At 38.4% G+C, this 20454-nt stretch overlaps 1 protein-coding gene across 4 annotated transcripts in view; it reads left to right on the forward strand.

The window, feature by feature from the left end:
* The window catches only part of WDR64 (WD repeat domain 64), a 77903-nt gene extending 57676 nt beyond the window's left edge, over positions 1-20227 (forward strand). Inside the window, exons 22-31 of one of the 4 annotated variants that reach the window (XM_051783800.1) lie at positions 837-970; positions 2363-2468; positions 4124-4185; positions 4589-4698; positions 5154-5336; positions 7509-7608; positions 9845-9919; positions 10093-10126; positions 10868-10975; positions 15789-15857. In XM_051783800.1, coding sequence (XP_051639760.1) covers positions 837-970; positions 2363-2468; positions 4124-4185; positions 4589-4698; positions 5154-5336; positions 7509-7608; positions 9845-9919; positions 10093-10126; positions 10868-10935 — 872 coding nt within the window. In that variant the 3' untranslated portion in view covers positions 10936-10975; positions 15789-15857. Of the gene's footprint in view, positions 1-836; positions 971-2362; positions 2469-4123; positions 4186-4588; positions 4699-5153; positions 5337-7508; positions 7609-9844; positions 9920-10092; positions 10127-10867 lie in introns of those variants that run through there. The other 3 variants (XM_051783799.1, XM_051783801.1, XR_007903991.1) reach the window with 3 other exon arrangements.
* The last annotated feature ends 227 nt before the right edge of the window (positions 20228-20454 follow it).

The following is a 20454-nucleotide window of genomic DNA, read 5'->3' on the forward strand; positions in this document are numbered from 1 at the left end:
AAAAATCTTCTCATAATATATGTCCTTAAAAAATCACAAGAGAGAGTCAAGTGCTTAAGAGTTAAAGCTCTACAAATGGAGTTGGTGAATTTGCAAGAAGCAAATCCTCTAGATTCTTCTGAATATTTTAGACATCCTCTGATGGAAAGCAGAATTTACCAATAACAAGAAATTTGATCATCTGCAATATGAATTTAAGATTAATTTATTTGGCAAAAAAAAGCATGCCCTGAAACAAGAATATTCCTAAGCCTTGTAGCTGCCCAGTGAAACAGGCACTCCTGTTAAATCTTGCTTTCACTGAATGAATGTCCACTTGACTGAGGACCTTCGTGGGACCTGCCAGCATCTCCAGCTTTGGGGAATTCACAGCAAAAACTCAAAAAAGGTTCTCTGTGACCTGCACCTTGCATTTAGCAAAAGTTTTGGACTGAATAAATAAGTATAGACTGAATAAGTATAGAAATCTATGCTTCCAGAATTGATGTGCCGTTTAGTTAGGACAGCTTGTCAGCTGTCCTGATGACCCCTGTCTTGTGCTCCTTCTCCACCCTCACCTGTGCTTGCAGTTTCTGTAAAATCAATGGTTCTGCTCTATAGAGGTTCCCTGCATCACAGAGCAATAGTTCTGGTTGTTTTAGATAAGATCGTGAAGATTGTTCTGATTTCTTTTCACTTGTCTTTATCCATACCTGTAGTGTTTTCAGAGTAATGCTATCTTGATGATGGAGTTTATTTTGAAATTCACCTTTTTTTCTAGTGTTATGTAATCTTTGGGCATTCAAAAGCAGTGCTAAAAGTTTTTGATAACATTTATGATCATTTGTGTTCCAAAGCAGAAGACACAGCTGCATCTGAGAATATCCAATACCCAAAGATGAATGTACAGTCATCCAAGTCTAGAGTAGGACACTCACCAATACTGGCTTCTGCTCATGAAAGTGGCTGTATCCGCCTATGGAGTGGTCAGGTAACTAGCTGAATGTCTTTGGGATGGGACTGGACCACTGAGAAGATAATTCCGCTAATCTTTGGAGAATTGCATTTTAACTAGCAATTGCAGCAGCAGACATTTATTGCATTTTTTGCTTATTAGTTTCTTCCATGGACACAAATGAGTTCTGTTTTAATAACTGTAGCAGGGAGTAATGGCAAGTAGAAAATGAAGAAACATGATTTGAAATAATTGAAACTGACTGTAAAGTTAAGTGAAAGTCTAGAATTTGATTTTTCACTCGCAACATTTACCTTCTAAGAAAGGATGATAGGCAAGGCAGAGTGTCCTACTCACAGAAGAGGAGAAATATGTCTGGAACATTGCACAAGCCAGTTAGCACTAGGAGGGTTACAAACCAGGAGTGAATAGTATTCTAACACATAGTGTCTACAACTATTATGATCTTGAAAAGCCAGTCCGGCAACTGAGTGCCGAAGGCTTAGTTGTCATATCACCTCAGATTTCTAAGACTCTATTCCAGAAAACTTGTTACTTTAAACAAGAGGTAGAAAGTAAATACAGCAAGAAGGGGAAGTCATATGATAGGTAATATTGGTCATTCTGGCAGACAGTGATCATAATAGGTCAGCCATGTAAGGCTTTAGCAGGAATCCCAGCAAAGGCAAGTCATAGAAAGAATTTTTCAGAACGAAAAGGTAACCTTGCAGATGTTTCATGCAAAAGTAGAGTATGATGGTAAATGTATCTAAGTAGAGTATGTGTGGGCTTTGTTGTTTGTTTTTGGTTTTTTTTTAATTCATCATTGATATATTAGTCTGCTTAGATTCCTTTAGGAATCTCTAAGTTCAGATGACAGTGATGTCATCACTGGCATGATTTTAATCATCATTACATGGATGACAAAATCAAGAATCTCCTTACCGGCAAGACATTCTCCCTCATGTTCTCCCAAACCTGAAGAGGCAATAAGGGAGAAAGTCTACTGGTGCTTACTTGGAAAATATAGCAAGTTGGTGAAGGAGACATCATGAGCCCATTCGCAACAAGAAACAACTTTTCAATAGCAGATGAGGTACATAGTGATGATATTCCACAGCAAATGAGGGGTAAGTGGTGAATTAGGGGTAGGTACAACTAGATTGAATTGCCTGAAGAATTAAATAGCTTGTTATTTTGATGTGCAAGAGACAGCAATCCAGAAGAATACACCACAGCTGTCTTGGTCATTCAGTAGATTTAGGAATTTATCTTTTTTGGAAGCTGTCTGAATAGATGTGAGTTCAGCAATACTGAATAAATAAAATCAATGGCACTCGACCTCTGGTGCATTATTATTTTTAATATAAGTATTATAAGATAAATATGTGGTGTTTACTTATGTATGTATGTATTTGTTTATTTTAGGGAGACTTAATGAAAGAACTTTTGCCATTTTCAAAAGATCCCTCAGGTCCTCTGACAGTACTGTGTACAGACATCTCCACTAAAATGCTTTTGGCAGGCAGTAAAGGTGAGTAAACATCTTCAGGGCAGTCTGTAGGACTGCAAAATATCACGCTGTAAATGTACCAAAAATGCGGAAACAAAGGTCCAAAGGTTGCCGTATTTTTTCCATCAAAGCTATAACTGAAGAATTGAAAAAGGTGTTTTGTCGTATAAAAGGATGGTAGATTAAAGCTCAGCATTATAGCACTATCAGCAGCATTGTTTTCATAAAGGACATTACAATTTTTTTCACTCACGTGCCCTGCATATACTTCCCATTTAAATTATGGTATCAATACCAAGGGCAAAGATTACTGCTAAGAACAAGCAAAAATTTCAGATCCATAGTAATAATGCTAAATTAAAAGCTGCAGCTGGGGCTGTACCAAGAGCCGTGATTCCGACACTGTTACAGAGCGCGCAGTAATGGCTCCAGCAGTACACTGCTACTATAGAAAAGCACTTGTGTCTGTGCTAGCAGCTCATTGCTAGACTTCTAATTTCACACCAAATCTGGCTTCCATTTGGCAGAATGTCCAAGAGTTTATCTGCTGTCTGATTCTTGTCCAAACCTTTAGAATCACTCTGGCAGTTTTCCATCTCTGGGTCTGTCATAAGAGATTTTTTTACTTTAATGTGTCACTTTTCTTCTCAAATAACTATTAGAACTGTTTTCTGCCAACTTCCTGCTCTTATGCTGTAAAAAATTGGATGGAACAAGAGGGTTTTTTTTCCCATTTGTTTCAAAACTGAGCCACAGACTGACACTGAAAATGAAGAGGAGTTTCCACCCTCTCTAATTCAAATCAGTAAATGAGTTCAGAAAGGCAGCATGCACTGAACAGGATTTTAATTAGTGGTGGAAAAGTATCCACGTTATTACCTATTCATTTGATACTCTCCCTTTGCCTTTTTGTGTTTGTGTCACTGTGTATTTGCTTTTCATGCTTTTTGCACTGTTCTCTGCAATGCTGCTACCAAATTCCTGTTCCAATTACAGATTTTTCCTTGTTAGGAAAAGGTCAACTTCTCTGCCAGCCTCCTTGCTTGCAGATGTACAGTCCTAGAAATCAGATGTGACCAGTATGAAAGTTGGAATTACACAAAAGATTCCTCTGTCTAGTAGCAGAAATGAGAAATGAGGCAACTTCATCAGGAAAGAGGGAGCCTAGGCAGGAAACTTAGCAGTTGTGGGTCACAAGGAAAGTGGTTCTTTGATTCTTGTTTCACATGAGTGCCCTAAAAGGTTGTAAAACATTAAGCTTTCATTATGTATACAATTCAACTTTATCCATTTTACCAGGATTGAAAACCAATTTAATCCCCAGGAAGCTTTTGTACCTCATCTGTGCAATAGACAACTGTCTTGGCAAGATGACTCTTATTTTTCACTCATGTAATTTAAAGAAAAAACTTTATGTGTTTTCCATTTCAAACCTCTCCAGTCAATTACACATTGCTCAAAATGAGTTTATACATTTCTTTGCATATTAATTAATTAATAGTCCATTATTTCTACTCTGTGCTTGACAATGAGATAGTGACATTCACTGTAAAATGACTGACCTGTAGTCCCTGCTTTATTCTGCCCAGTGTTTACTAAGAGCAAATGGCAGCAACAAGTGAATGTGTAGCACTAATGAAATTTGTTGATGTTTTACTTTCTCCTTTCTTAAACAGAAGGATATGTTATCTGCTGGAACATTGCCTCATTCTTAGAAGATTCACAAAATAAAAAAAAAGTAAGGAAAAATCTGTCAGATTTTCTTACTTTGAACATTATACCAAGATAAGAGAGAGAAAAACGGATTCAGAGCTCTAAAGAGACTAAAGATATTTCATGCATATAAAAATCATATCTTGTGCTTGAAATAATAACTTGATGCTGTGAAAAACAAGAAAAATATAATTAAATGGTGTTAGCATTATTCCATTGTGTTTCCAAGAAGGTACGTTAAGAATTAATTCATCCACGTCCCTTGAGCGGCATTTCTACCATATGCCATTTGCAGGCTGTTTCATGGAGGGATTACTTTTTCATCTCTTCTAATTTTCAGAAAGACATGGTGATAAGTCCACTAAGCTAGCAACCATGGTGGGATACAGAACTGCCTCAAATGTGGTTATGTTGCTTTTTTCCCTCAGCAAGTAAAGGAGAAGCTCTGCTGGAGGGCACACAATACTGAAGTGGTTGACTTATTTCATGAAGAGGAGAAAAATGTGGTGGTGACAGCATCCATTGATGGTTCTGTCAGGTACAAAAATGACGAATACTTTTACTGCTATGGCAGATCAGTTGAACCGTCTTCAAAGTTCCTCTTGTTGCTGGACTTGTATATAGGCTAAAACTTAAAATAAAAATAAAATCACTAAAGAAATTTTGTGTAGATCCTGCTCTGGTGGCATCACCTTACTGTAGGAACAATTCAGGATATTGGTACCTTTACTCCTCAGTTTCATATATATAAAGTGAACTGTTTGTTTGTTTTCTGTTTTTTACAACAACCTTCTGACATTTTTTTTACTTTCAAATTACATTATACAGTGAACTTCAATCTCTTTGTTGTTCTTTTATGACAAGCATACTGAACTCTAGAACAGTGCTGCAGAATTTGTTATTGTAGACAGGTATTTTCTCACTTTTGTTCCACTTCTAAAAGTATCAATTTTTCCTTTCTGTCCTTTGGCACTGCTTCTACTATGTCTGTAGGATTTGGCATGCTGACAGTGGATACTATTTTGGTTACTTTGGACAATCTAGGAAGTTTGAATTATCAGACACCAATCGGTTGATTTTGCCTCCTGATGTTAAAAACTTTACTGCTATAATTAAAGAGGAAAGCAAGCCTATGGAAAAGAAGGTTGAATATCCTCTCATGCTGGACAAAGAAAAGTAAGATCTCATAAATTTACATTCATGTATGATTGGGGAAACAGTTTTGAAAATATACTTTAAAAGCATCTTTCACCTGAAGGTCAGAAAAATATTAGTACTATGAGTAATTTAGAAAAATCCTTTTTAAAGTTGTTTTTTACCCAGCATGGATAAGTGACAGTCATGATTAGGTTCAAGATTTGAATTCAGTAGTAGTGATGACTAGATAATTGTCTGAGCTTTTAGCCTAATTATAGTCTGTATATTATGTACACTGTTCAGGTTAGCAGCCTGTTACTTTCATATTCCAGAAGTTGCTATACTTCCGATGTCCCAAAAACATATAGAAAAATCTTAATGTGAATAGTTTCAACCAAAACACAAATCCTTCTAGAAGAATAAATCAAATTTAATCTTTCAGTTTAAAAAATGGTCATCTTAAATTTGATGAGATGTTTATGGATACATTCATGTACATGGATAATGGATTCACAGATCATGACATTCTGAAACTAGTATAAATGTTGTGTGTTTGATAGCAGCATTGGACTTTTCTTCTAGGTAGAGTTCCTAAGAGGTATGGCTTAGTTATAAGTCATTGGTCCTTGGTCCTTGGTCCTCTAGTTTAAGTCATATTTCTAGTCCTGAACTGCCTGGTTCATTAATTAGTGGGTTGACCAAGTGAACATAAACACTGACGAGACATCTTCAGTGGCAACACACACAAGTGTCTTTAGTAACAAAGTAGTCCAAATCTGGGAAAAAAAATATTTCAGGGCTTAAAAAGTCATGCATGCTTTAGTGGTAAGATTTCATATAGCATGTGCAGTATGAAGCTGTCTTTTAACCAAAGCACTTTGGGACAATGGAAAATCTCTAGGGTGTTTTACTGTTACCCCATTTAATTCAGTATCCTGCTAAGACTTGTTATTCCATGGAGTTCTTGCTAATATGAGTAGTCTCACTGTAGTCAGAACAGTAACTCATCAATAGAGAGAAGTGCTTGGCTGTGTTTGAAGGACTAACCCCTGTAGTCCTTTGGAATAGTCAGCAGCTAGTTTGAAATCTCTGAAATCAAAGAGACTATCATTGAGTCAGCTAACCTTAAAGAAACTTTCCATTAATTACATGTCTGTGTCAAACTGTGACTACTTTTTGAGGATTCTTCAAATATTTCAGTAAAGGAGATTGGCTATCATACATTTAAACACATTAATTACACAAAGAGCAAGCAAATGAAAAAACCTTAACTGTGTAGAGAACCGGGAAAAAAAACAGCCACATGCTGCTGTACCCTCCAGCAGATCAATACATCTAACTCAGTGTCATCTGCAAACTAACTGAGGGAGCACTCAATCCCCTCGTCCAGATCATTGATAAAGGTATTAAACAGAACTGGCCCCAATACTAAGCCCTGGAGAATACCATTTGTGACTGGCTGCCAGCTGGATTTAATTCCATTCATCAGCACTCTCTGGGCCTGGCCATCCAGCCAGTTTTTACCCAGCGAACAGTACACCATCCAAGCCATGAGCAGACAGTTTTTCCAGGAGAAAGCTGGGGGAAAATATTCCCCAAATGTGCACATACCCAAAAAGGACGCAAACTCAGCTGAGTACAGTTTAAACAAGCATCTCAGGTGATCTATTGAAAAATGCCAGCATGTAGATAGGCCCATACAGACAAACAGTCTCAATTTCTCTCTGTAGTTCATAATTCCTTAGCTTATGTGATCTGACTTAATTTTTCTGATTATAAATGAAACTGTGTTAATCTGCACTATCAGACACTCCAGATAGTTTCTTCTCACGACTAAGTTTGGAAACCAGACAAATGTAACAAACCTTTGTTACAAAAGTTGTGTTCAGGAATTGCAGTTAGAACTGATGGAAATCCTGAAAAGTTATAAGACAGTGAGCACAAGTGTTTTTATTAACATTAAGAAGTGTTTTTATTAACATGTCCTGCCTTCTACTGCCTTCTACAGATGACAGCCAGTACTTAAATTGACAAAGTGTTAGTGAAGCACTTCATAACACCTATGAAGGTCCTAATATAAATTATATTGTGAAGATATATGGAATAATTTATATTTTGAAATAATTTCATTTTGGAACTAGATAAGAATGTTGCATTCGAAATCATCATTTTGATAGGAACATCAGATTTTTTTCTGTCTTGTGTGTACAGGTGGAAGTCCCTGAGCAGACTACCTTTTGTTTTAGAAAAGGCTCAACATTCAAATGTAATTCAGGACTTCAAGTTTTTCCAAGCTCTGGCTCCTGAAAAGGTAGCTAATGTATATGACAAATTTGTTTCTGTTCTGGGCAACATATAGGAAATGCAATTGTATTTCTCATTTAGAAATTATCTACAAATAACCCTATGTATCCCTATCGTTCCATGGACAAGCTAGAACAAAAATGCATAAACAGAGGGATCTAAGAAACCTCCCTGGTTTTCATTCTCATTTTTCACATTTTCAAATTTCAATTTACAAGGTAGTACTGGTTTAACAGAATTAAAAAAACAAACATACAAACCCAAATACAAACAAACACCAAAAAAACCCCACAACCTAGGATTTTCCCATACTTCAACAGAAAACCTAAATATCTTCAGTTTACTCAAAGGAAGTGTGATAATACTAGAACAATAGACAGTGAATTCCTGGTTACACAATAATTCTTTCAGGGTTCCTATGAAACCAGAAACCAGGAGAGTTCTGAGTTAGATTTCATTATGAATGCTTTCTACAGCTCTGACTGAATATCAGTGGAGCTCCTCCATCTTTACCTGGCTCAGCCCTTAAAAGTCATGGGAACAGATAAAACTTCTTCTCTTGCAGTTGTAGTAGAAAAGGAAAAATACACCAATTCTATGGCCCCTGGCCAAAAAAAGCTTCCATTCACACCTTTCTGACCATTCTTTGCCAAAAGTTAATGGTCAACAGCTAGTGAGGGGTATGAACTCTTAATATCCTCTCCTAAGCTTTGTGGTACCATGAGTCTCCTGCATACCACAGTCTCATATTCTAATGTGGCCAGCAAAGATCCAAACAGTAGTCAGTGAAAAACAACATGCATCAGAGAGAAAGCAGTTTTCATTGGTCCCCTGCTGTTCAACAGCTGTAGATACAGCACTGTGTAATAAGAAAACAGTGTTAGTGGGGAAGAAATATGTCAATGCTGGTATAAAACATTAAATTTACCGTAGCAAAGTCAGTGGTTGACTACATTGTCAGACACGTCAATAGAAATTGGCTTGGCTTTGGGTTTTACCAAGTCACTCAAAAAAAGGATTGTCTGGAGGTCTCATAGCAGAAGATGCTTGATACACATTAGCACTGGAGTCCCATTCTGACTGAGCTTTCAATGAGAAAAAGGTTTGATTTCCTATCATTTGCCTTAGAGCAGAACAAAACAGTGAGCTTCGGTTTGCACTTCAGACTGGAGATGTGCTATTCAGTGGCGTTGATTAGCTCACTGTAATCCAGTTGTCCTGTTTTTCTGAAATGGTTAATGCCTAGTAATCAATGCACGTCAGTAATGCTTAAAATTGACAGACAGAAACTTGAAGATATTCCTTTAGGAATGTTTTACATTGTTGAAGATGTGGTATCTCTTAAAGTGTTACTACTGCAGCACACTCAGTGTGTAAGACCATGAGAAAAATGTAAGAAAATCTCTCCATAATGGACCATTTCAAAATAAACTCACATTTTCAAATTTGAAGGAAACAAGAGTTCTTTGCAGTATATCAAGTTGTAGGTGCTTTTTTTGTTCTCTTTTTGGAGGCCCAGAAATTGTCTTCTTCGTGTGAAATCACAGCTATTTCATGTAGAGGCAGTTTCATTTCCTGCCCTGTCCATAGGTTAATACCTATGTAAGTCTCAGGATACATGTGACTGTGGATGAACTGTCAAGGTACCCCAAGTATTTTCACAAATTCAAAGCTTTCGGCAATTAGCAGAAACATTTTGTTCATCTGCATCTTTCCCAACTGGCTGCTAAAGTGTTTGTGATTTGCACAGCCTAACAGAATAGCCAGACTGACAGCTGTGATGAAACTGTCATCTGGGGGCAAGTCCTTACTCCATTACACCTTGGCTAGACTTGCACTGTCCTCTGCTAACATGCATCCACCAAACCAGGCGAGTACCCTGAAAATTCTTCCTTTATTGAGCCTATCCAAAGTGTTAATAGGTGAGAGAACTAAGTGTTTAAAACTAGCTTTAACTTAGGTGACAGAAAGCATTTTGATGTGCCCCTTGTGAAGCTGGAATTTTGCTGGTTGTGCATTTTCTATAGCAGAAGATTGATCCCCTCCTATGAAAAAAATGTTCAAGGCAGTTTTTACATGGTACAAAGATAACCTGTCCATAAACCATAATCTGTTTACATAGTAATGCTATACATTTCTTCAGATAACATGAATGTTAACATGCAATTCAATAATAGAAGTAATGTCTTCATTACCTTTTGGCTTCAGCTAGTAATGCACTGACTTTGGCTTCCCTTGGTCAGATGGAACCTCAGGAAATTGTTGAGCCTGGAAGCAAAGAAGCTGGTGCAGTATATGGGATTCTTCCTATATATGAGGTGAGCACAAGTGTTTTCTCCTTCTTGCAGTGGCTTTCATAGAGCAGAAGCCACTAGCAGTAGGACATTATTACAGTGATGTATTCTGACATTCTATTGTTAACTGTCTGCTTCTCAATTTAATTTTCTCACATGATTTGCATTACTACCTAACCAACTTCATCTGATGGAAGCTTGAGATTCCAGCTGAAGTGAGCATGCCAAAAAGTGAGTATTCCAGGCATTTACTTCTCCTGTTCAACCTCACATCATTAATTTTTTGCTCAGACTTGAATCTTTCAGCCAGCCCAAAAACTATTTATTCTCATCTGCCCAAAGCTTTGGGTATTGTAAGGTAGTACTATTTTATGGGTACTATTGATTTGTTCTATTGCAAGCTGTCTAGCAAAACTTCCTGGGTTGTTCCTTCTATGGAGAAAGATTGGAATATTCCATAGCCCACCTATCACAGGATGAAAAGAATCATCCCTAGCAAAGGTGCTGATCTCTTTCTATAGGGGGAACCTAGAGAACTAGCTTGGATAAGACTCCTAACTCCTAGATGGCTAGTTAGGTGGGATGAGTAGGGTACTCTGCAACATATGTATGACTTAATGCTTGTACATGCAGCATTGCAGAGTGTCTCAAAAGAGCAAACTCAGGAGCACAATGTTCAAAAAGTTGGCACATTTGCTATTCTTCTGACCATTAATGTGCTTTGGAAATCAGTGTTTTGTTTTCTTTCAGAAAAAGAAAATAAAATACAGGGGGTCTTGTGCCTTGGTAAATTAGGAGCAGCAACTGCTCTGAAGCCAGTGGCACTGCAATGGATTTACAATTAAGTGAAGTCAGACTTTTTTGTGAGCTACATGTACAAAAAATAATTTTTTTTGTCTATTCTGTTACAAAATGTTATCACTCTGGTCTATTCGCCTCAATATATTAATTAGTTCTTGAAATTTTCTAAAGGTCTTCAGAGGATCAAAGCTATGAAGTCCAGTGGATGGACAATGGATAAAGATTCCAATGAAGATTAGGGTCAAGACAAATAAACATAGCAACCATCTTCATAAAAGTGTAATAGCAGATTCCTTTTATCATATTTTAATTTTTTAATATTATATTTAAAATCCATTTCATTATTAAGTAGAACATATAGAAATCAAATCTTTACTTCTATTCCAGTCCTTCATGCAGAGAACATATTCTAATAAAGCCAGTGTATGATTATAACTAGACACTCACAGAAAAGCCCATTTGACTCCACTTCTTGATGGTTAAGAAGGAAAAGCACCTTACTATGATAACTGCTTAAAGATTCTGTGATTCCGTGATTCCTTCCAATTGTTTTGTTAATGCTATACAGACAAGTCTTCAGAATTATTATTTTAATACCTTTTAGTGCCAATATTTTGTTTGTTCAGAACATGCCTTGACCAGAATTGTTAGCGGCATGAAATGGCCATATTAACCAAAAAGTTCACTTTCAGCTGCTCAGATTCCTTTGGGTTTATGCTGTGTTAGAAACACACTAACATGTAATAGTAAGAAAAATCTATTTAGATAAGATTTTTTTTTAAATTATTTTTTCTGGTCAGCTTACTGCCTGTCAGTTCAGGTTTATGGGGGAAATCCTGATCCCTCATGGAACTAATTTAAATCTCAGCAATGCAGATTTAAAATAGTAAAAAACACTATAAATCAACTCAATTGACCCCAATTATTTTCACCATTTTATTATTATATAATACATACCAAGCCTAGGGCATGACAGATATGTTTAAAGGAAGGTCTGTGTATTCAGGGTTTAATAAGGGTGAAGGTTTAATAGCATTATTTTATCATTACTGTAATTCAATATGAACTGCTTACACCTAACTGTTGTAAGAAATTTCAAAATTTTTAAAAGTTGTTCAGCATATTTTATGATGATCAGAAAGCATACTCCTTTTCAGCAGTTGCCAGTAGGTATTTACTTAATGAAAGACTAGTAACAGTGTCATTCTGGTGGATTTTGAATTAATTAAATGTGCTAAAACCTACTTAATATCTTACCAATTTTTATGATTGGACCCTGAATCCCTTATTTAAACCTGTGCCTTTAGATAGCATGAGAACTGGCAAATGTTGGAAACATATTCTCAACGACATTTAAGAAAGCTATTGCTTTCTTAGATTTCTCCCTTCTTTCATAGCACAGTAATGTCAGAAAGCTTCATTCTTCTTGTGCTTTAGTCTCTATTTTCATCTAAACAGAGAGTCCAAAGCTTTAACTAGCATGGGTATTAATAGCATCATATTGCAGCATCTTCCATCCTGGGCTGCCCAATGAGCTGGCATTCTGCTTGGGAAAGCACATGGTAAAAGGGGAAGGGATCTTGGGTTTATGTAAAAATCATTCCCATTGAAATCAGTGGATAGCCCATTGAACATCTAAGAATTCATTATGGCCCTGAAACAAAGATCTTAATCAGGACCAGTGTAGTATTTATTATATAAAAGAAAATGCTCTTGCTTGAGATCTCAGATAAGATATCTGCTTCCTTAGGGAAGATATTTCAGGAACTTCAATTATCAGGAATAAATAAAATTGGGTTTACACTGACAGAAAGATGTGTGAATTTTAGTGCCAAAGGCGATTGGCTGTATGATCTGTCACCTTTTGGGTGACAGAAGGCAGAGAAACCAAGAGTACCTTCTGTGGCCAAATGCCTGTTTGTGTTTCTATTTTGATTTCCAGTTGAAGGGTCTTAACATACATTTGCTCCCAGTTATTCTCCATGTCAAAACTGCTGGTTTCCTCCCTGCTTCAATTTGTCCAGTTTGAACTTCTGTACATTGAATATCATACTGAGTTTTTTTCTGCTAGATTAAGCTTCATCAACCATCAAAAATCCTTTCCAGAGACTATTCTTAATCAAAGAATCACAGAATGGTTTGGGGTTGTGGTGGGTTGACCTTGGCTGGATGCCAGGTGCCCACCCAGTCACTCTATCACTCCCCTTCCCAGCCAGACAGGGGAGAGAGTAAGGTGGAAAAAACAACTTGTGGGTTTCGATAAGGCAGTTTATTTAAAGTAAAAAGCAAAGCAGAAGCTTGCGCATGCAAAAGTGAAGCAAAGTGAAAGATAGCAAGGTTTATTCTCTGCTTCCCATGAGCAGTGATGATCTGCCACTCCTGAGAAGCAGGGCTTCAGCACACATGATGGTTTCTCAGCAGGCAGCCATTGGAGACAATGAATGCCCACCTTCCTGCTCCTTGCCTTAGCTTTTACATCTGAGCTGACATATGATATGGAATGTCCCTTTGGTCAGTTTGGGTCAGCTGGCCTACTTGGGTCTCCTCCCAGGATCTTGCCCTCAACTGAGGAAGGAACAGTGCTGATGCTGTGCTCAGCAGTAGCCAAAACACTGACGTGTTGTCATCACCCTTCTAGCTGCCAATTCAAAGCACAGCACTGTGAGGGCTACTGAGGGGAAATGAGCTCCAGCTCAGCCAGACCCAATACAGGGGTGGAGGGGGCCTTAAAAACCATCTAATTCCAACCCCCCTGCCATGGAGAGGGACACCTTCCACTAGATGTGGAAGAAGTTCCCTAAAGCCTCATCCAGCCTGGTCCTGAACACTTCCAGAGATGAAGTCAATGCCTGCTCTCCATGATCCAATGAACTTGTCTGAGATGAGAGTAAGGAGCAGCCTGGGCATTTAGCTGAGGGGAAGTGCATTGCATCTTCAGGAGTCAGTTACAGGCCTGGAAGCAGTGTGTTATACTGATGTGCCAGTCTGAACTAACAAGCCCTGTCAACTCCAATAGGTTCTGCATGGCTCTGGCTCCAGTATCCTCACAGATGCTCCACAAGCCTCTGGTTCTGTTCCCTCCAAAACCTCTATGAAACAGAAAATCAGGGGAGTGTGATACATAGAAATCACATTTCCAACTGTGTGAGCTTGAAGGCAAAAGCAAAACACAGTATTCTCCTTTACCTAGGTTCTATGAGCCTCCCAATTACTTTTGGTAGCAAAGTTACCAGTAGTTTGAGCTTTGCGAGTCTCTCACTATAAGGCAAATTTCTGTAGACTTTTTATCTCTTTTTAGACTTTTCATCACAGTGGTTGTCTTTTTGCTAAGTTTCTGCCTTAGAAATCCATTTTTTACTCATAATCCTACAAGAATAATATACTCAAAAGAAGAGTTAATATACCCTGCTGTTTCTGCCTGTTAGTTCCTTGCTTATGCTTTCAAAGAACATGTTCATCCTCTAAGCCAGAAGTGTGCCTGCTGAGCTCATATTCAATTAATTATCCATCATGATTCCGCAATCCTTCCTGGCATTTCAGCATTCCAGGACAATGTCACGACATGAATACAAACACAGAATACATATTCTATTGTCCTTTCGCTAAAGGTACCACTCCTTGCCTAGTGTGTCACCTTAGTGAGTAATTAATCCATATAAATAGTGCCATTGTTACCTACTATTTTGAGGAAAATAGCAGGTTTTCTATATCACTGGCATTGAATGGTGTTTGATCTGCTGGCTTTCTTGAAAAGACATTCTTCTCATGAGCTGAATATACGATGATTTGCAATGTTTTACCTGCCTCCAACTTGTTATAGGGCTATGATAGATTTAGGAGTAACTGCATTTTTTTCTTTAGCAAAATATCTTGTGGGAGTATATTTAAACTTATTGTGATCAGCTGTACTAGGTCTGGCTGGGATGAATGTAATTTTCTTCATAGCAGCCTGTATGGTGCTGTGTCCTGGATTTGTGACTAAAATAGTGTTGATAACAGACCGGTGTTTTGACTATCGCTGAGCAATGCCTGCACAGCAACAAGGTGCTTTTTTCCCACACCCAGTGAGTTGGCTGGGGATGCACAAGAAGCTGGGAAGGGACACAGCTGGGACAGCTGACCTAAACTGACCAGAACTATTCCATACCATGTAACATCCTGCTTAGAAATAAGAGCTCACGGAATGGAGGAGGAAACCAAGATGTGTTTGTCTTCCCAAGTAACCATTTATTATGCATGCTAAGGCCCTGCTTCCCAGGAAGTGGCTAAACATCTGCCTGCTGATGGGAAGTAGTGGTTGAATTCCTTAGTTTGCCTTGCTCAAACATGCAGCTTTGCTTCACCTATTAAACTGCCTTCACTGTGGCCTATGAGTTTTCTCACTTTTGCTTTTCCAAATCTCTTCCCCCGTCCTACTGGAAGAAGTAAGGAAGCACGCAAGCAACTGGGAAAGTACTTGGTGTCTGCCAGGGTCAGCCCACCCCATTAACTAACATTGTGATTAAAACCAAAATCAGCCTTGTCTGACAAACCAAGTGGCACCAGATAAAGTGTAATCTTCCATTTACTATTTATGTTCCCTGATTTGGCAGTTAGTGTATGAAAGGTAACATTCCTGGAATTCTGAGTCCTATCTCCCTTTGAAACACAGCAACATCAGCTCTCTTCCTGTTACCTGAAAATTTCCTAGTCTTCAAAGAATAAAAATGAACAGGTCAGGTTCAGAGAGCTCCTTACCCATTTCTTTTGATGCTCTTTTGTGTTATGTTTTATCACTGTGCAATAATTTCTCTTTGATATTGTCCCTATTAATAGTTAGACCTAAACTATTTTACTGTGGTTGCAAGGTGCAGATCTCCCACTTCTCTTCAGTTTATTAATTGACTATTTACTTCTCAGAACTATTTACTTATTGTTTTCTTTTTACCAAACTTTTAGCACTGCTACGATTTCACAGATTCTTAATTTTCAAACGTTACTCTTTTCAGTCTTGCTTTCTGCTCCCTTTGGTTTTCCTTATCAATTGCCTGTGTTTTCCAAGAGCTGATTTGTACTCATGGCTATTCATGCCTCTGTATTCCCCACTGTGCAGAAAAACCCATCCATGATGTAGTACTATTCCCAGCAACAATCAAGTGTTTAATCCTATGCTGATTTAAATCAATGGACTGGCCATCAGGAAGGAATTGTGCTGTAAGGAAAACTGTCAAAAATGCATGATGTGTATGTGCTATCTTTATCAGCCTTCCATCCAGTCACTACCTTGCTATTTAAACTGTGACAAATTTACAGTGCTGTATTCTCAGATTTTTTTCCCTAATTCATTAAACTAAGAAAACCTGAGTAGTTCAGACTGCATGTCATTGCTCAGCATTACTGTTTACTTGAGTTCCAATTCCTAGGGCTTTATAAACACTAAATGGAAACCAAACCTGGCCTCAAATATTTTACACAATAATATTATCCAGCTGTCTTTCTTAAGTGTCAAAAGAAAAGCAGAGGCATTTATTTCTTTGAACAGATAATCCACTAAAGCACTGCATAGAATTCATTAGAGGATTAGTTGTTTATTATGTGCTAGAGAATAGAGGATGACACTGGAAAGAAATTAAACACAGAAATACTTCCAAATATACCCACTTATAGCAGTCTTTTCAATGCTGGATCTAGTGTGTTAATGGACTTGTTGGTATTAGCTGTGGATTTTCTCTATGTCAATGTCTCTGTATCCCTTTGCAGGTTAGTTTCTTTCCACCAGCATCCACAATTATATTGCAGGCTTAAATGTTCCAGGTGAATGAGTTGATCTGTTAATCCAAATCATTACTGAATTAAGGAAAGGTACCTTAACAACACAACCTCTTTCAGCATGGCAGAAATTCATTCTTGTACTGGCTGCAGTAGTTAGTTTGCCAGAATTTCATTACAGCCCTTGCCAGTGCTTTACAAAATCTGGGACGTTCTTCAGCTGCCCTCACCCACTGGGGTAGCTCAAGCTGAATGGCATCAATGGTGCCAGAACTACGGGAACCAAAAGTCTTTGTTATGTATCCACCACTATAATAGCTCCCATTATTTGGGCTAGGATTGGATGGAGATGGCACACAAACATAATTGTTATTTTGTTCTTCAATATATTTACCCAAACTTCTGTTCCCTGAAACCAAGGTCTCAGAAGACACATTGACTAGCTGATTGGACAGATGGCTAATTGAGGAACATGATGCAGAAAAAACACCTGAGTTAAGGGAAGATTTTGAAAGTGTGTAACCTAATTCTATCCACCTTTCAGGATGTGCTTGTCCATGGATATCTAGAATCAGGCCTCCTGACATCTCTGATTTTGCACTGGTCAAAAATCCCATATAGTCCTCCCAGGCCTGTTCTGCTTGGGGAATTCCAAAGGAGGCTTCTTCCTTTTCCCTGTTAGCATCCATCTTGAACCTCTGTAGGTGGTTTATAATGATATGTGGGAAGAAGCCATCAGTAATATTGTTGATTTCTTCAGCAAGAGTCTGAGCCACCTCTATAGTATACCTGTCTTGGTTGGTAGACACTTTGCATTTCTCATAATTTTGAATACTTCCAGGAGGACAGTCATGAGAGAAAATACAGGAGGATAATTTCGCATCCCAACAGCCAGCCTCTCGATCAGGGATGTCTTTAGGTTCCATTGACCCACCATGTGGGACAGAGAGAATCAGGTTCATGTTGCCCACTTGATATTCTGTGAAATTATTATGACCAAATACAACATCTTTGGTGCCACTGACTTTCAAAAGCAAAGATAAAATGGAAAGGAGGAAGAGATACATATTTTTCATTTGCTGCTGGAAGACTCAAGAATGTGGAATATATCAGTACCTATAAAAAAGCAAAAGACAGATTATAGATCACTTTAGGGAACACATGAGAGACTGTTCAGCTGCTGCTGGAATTATTAGTTACTGATTAAACTATTGTAATTTTATTACATGTAGCACAAAGAAGAAAACCTATATGAGAAACAGAAATTAAGAGGGCATTTATTATGGCTAGATGTAACTGATGAAAGGGAAATAGTAGGTTACTGGGCCTCCTTCATTTCCCCAGAAAGCAAAAACAACTCCAGAGAATTAGTAAATCCCAGCAAAATTTTGGAAATAATTTTTTTCCCACCAAAGCCACTCTGTTTTCACCTCTGAAATGTAAGAAAATTCTGGCAAAATTTGATAGAACATCTCTATTTCATTGACCCACGGGAAATATCTTTCCATTATCAATGTATAAACTAGAAGCTATGTCAGCATTAGGCTTCTGTAAAATAAGGAGACAGATAAAAATTGAGAGCTACCAAGCTCTGTCTCTAACTGTACTCCAGGCTGAGTTATTTTGAGACTTCTATAGATGGGTAGCAGTGAGTTCTTTAAGTAGTGACTGTGTTCTCTTTAGTTTGCAAGTCTCCGTCCTCCTCAAGGGACATAAGATATTTTTAAGCCCTCAATAACTTTATCATTTTTTGGAAAGCTGGAATTCGACAAGATACTGACAGGTCTTTCTGGTTTGAAGGCATGACATCTCTAGAAAGATCAGTGTAACTGTGTTGGATGGATGTAATATGAATCAGTAAAATCAGTAAAAAGCAGAATAAAAAAGGATACTTTTCCCTTCCATTAATAAAAAAACCCCTCAGTATAGGCCAGATGAGGAGTATATAGACACATGCATTTGCATCACATCATCTGAGTCAGGGTGCCCTGTTGTCTGTCCTACCCCTATCATTACATCACCTGTAGAAATGCAGAGGATAAGAGAAGCAGACAAAGGAGAAAGAAAGAAAATCTGCAAGACTCTATCCACAACACCTACCTGAGAGCATGTATGACAGCAGCCAGTAATACTGAGAGGGCAGGATGCAGTGTGGAAGCACCCTCGCATCCGCCACCTACTCTAAGAAAGGGAGAGGGCAATTTCACACAAATAATGCAGCAAAATATTTGTTTCCTGCTGTGAGGGAGTGCTACTGGCTTTTTAGAGATAACCTCTGCTGCCCACTGTGCTGGTCCACTCTGAGGAGCCTGTACCTGAAAAGTAAACATCTATCTTCCCCTCTTCTTTCTGGGCTGAAACTCCCATAAAAATCTGTGAGCTGGAATCAGATCTCCAAGAATCTAACCTACAGTTTCCTGCAGGGCATGATCAAAAGATTTTTTGGTTTCATTTTAACACTTCAGTTAAAAGGTCCTTTTACTTGAGCTAAAACAAGATTCTAGCTTAAAACAAGACTTTACCCAAGGTCTTGTATAGTTCACACTTCCCTAGACTTCCCTGAGAGACAGACTTGCTAGTTCACAGTTCGCATTACCAGAAATATTGAGGAAAGGAATACTGTCAAAATCCTTTTTCTCAGAAAAGGATTGCACATATAGAGTAAGTCTAGGAATAGCTTACCTCAGGTGCAGTGGGGTCCAGCACCAAGTCAAATAAATTAACAGCAATGACTCTCAGGAGCTGCTCCCCTGCCCCAGGACTCAGCTTTCCTTTGTCTCAGGCTCCCGCTTAAAATATGATGACACAGCTGTTCCTTTCCCACCATCTGCCAAACTGTTTGTGGTCATCTGCATCAGTTTGCTTGTCCTTTTGCAATTTCTTGTTAATGATTGAATTGAGCTGTTAATGCTACTAGATCATGCCTTAAAGATATATGGGGAGAGAGCTCTGTAAAATTTTCCAAAATGGAAAAAAGTCACCTTGACACAGCTCAAGCTCTGGACAGACTTGGAGAGTCTGGAGGAACTCAGTGACCCCATATTGGTTTAAAGAGTTTTCTGGACAACATACAGGGGATGCAGAGTGTGGGCTGATGGACAGAGTTAAACCTAGAGTGGATTCAGAATTTTAAGGTAAAAAGCAGCTGTAACTACCCGGATGGACGGAGGTCAACATGCTCCCCAGAACACAATAAACATCTGCTCAGAGAAACAGAATGAAGTGGAGACTACGTGGCCCCCCTCCATTCTAATCCCAGCAGAATGGGACAATGTTGTGATACTAAGACCGTACAGTACCTGTCTGATGAGGGAGAATCAAGATGTTCTGCTTCTGAAGCGAACAACCATGTCAAACCCCTTCCTCAGGTGCCAAACCATGACCACCACCCTCCTCCCATTAGGTACACCAACCATAAATAAAAAGTATTTATGACTAGAGCCACTCAAACTCCACTCAAATATAAAGAAAAAAGTAAGCTGGGGGTAGGGGGAAAGTGGGAGAAGACCTCTACCAAAACTGCTGGGATCTTCTCCAGTGAGTGCCTTGAGTGAGAAATATGCTCTACACACGTTAAATGCTGCTTTTAGGACTAGAGCTTTTGCTTGTGCTTACCCCATAGCATATTAATTAGATTGCTTCGTATCAGAGCTTGTGCTTGCTTAATATAAGTACCAGCAGATTGCTTTAAAACATATTTTTGCAGTAGACCCTATCACCAACAACCTTCAAAGCTTATTAATCTGTCACAATTTGTATTAATAAAAAGTGTTATTCCATAAACTGTTAAAGTGAGTCCTTGCAGTTGCCAACAGAGGGTAACACCTTGGCAGGACCCGCTGACTGGTCCTGGCTTTGTTGAGTTCCCCCTAACAAGGGAGGTCGAGGTACTCTCCGATCTTGTGAATCTGTTGATGAAGGGTCTCCTTATGAGACACTGACAGACTGTCAGACACCAGGCTCTCATCTTTCCTGGGGGACTGATGAGCAAAAATCTGAACTCTCACCTT

This window comes from Manacus candei, unplaced genomic scaffold (genome assembly GCF_025592945.1).
Source record: "Manacus candei isolate 608988 ecotype Guabito, Panama unplaced genomic scaffold, ASM2559294v1 h1tg000017l, whole genome shotgun sequence".
NCBI lineage: Eukaryota > Metazoa > Chordata > Aves > Passeriformes > Pipridae > Manacus > Manacus candei.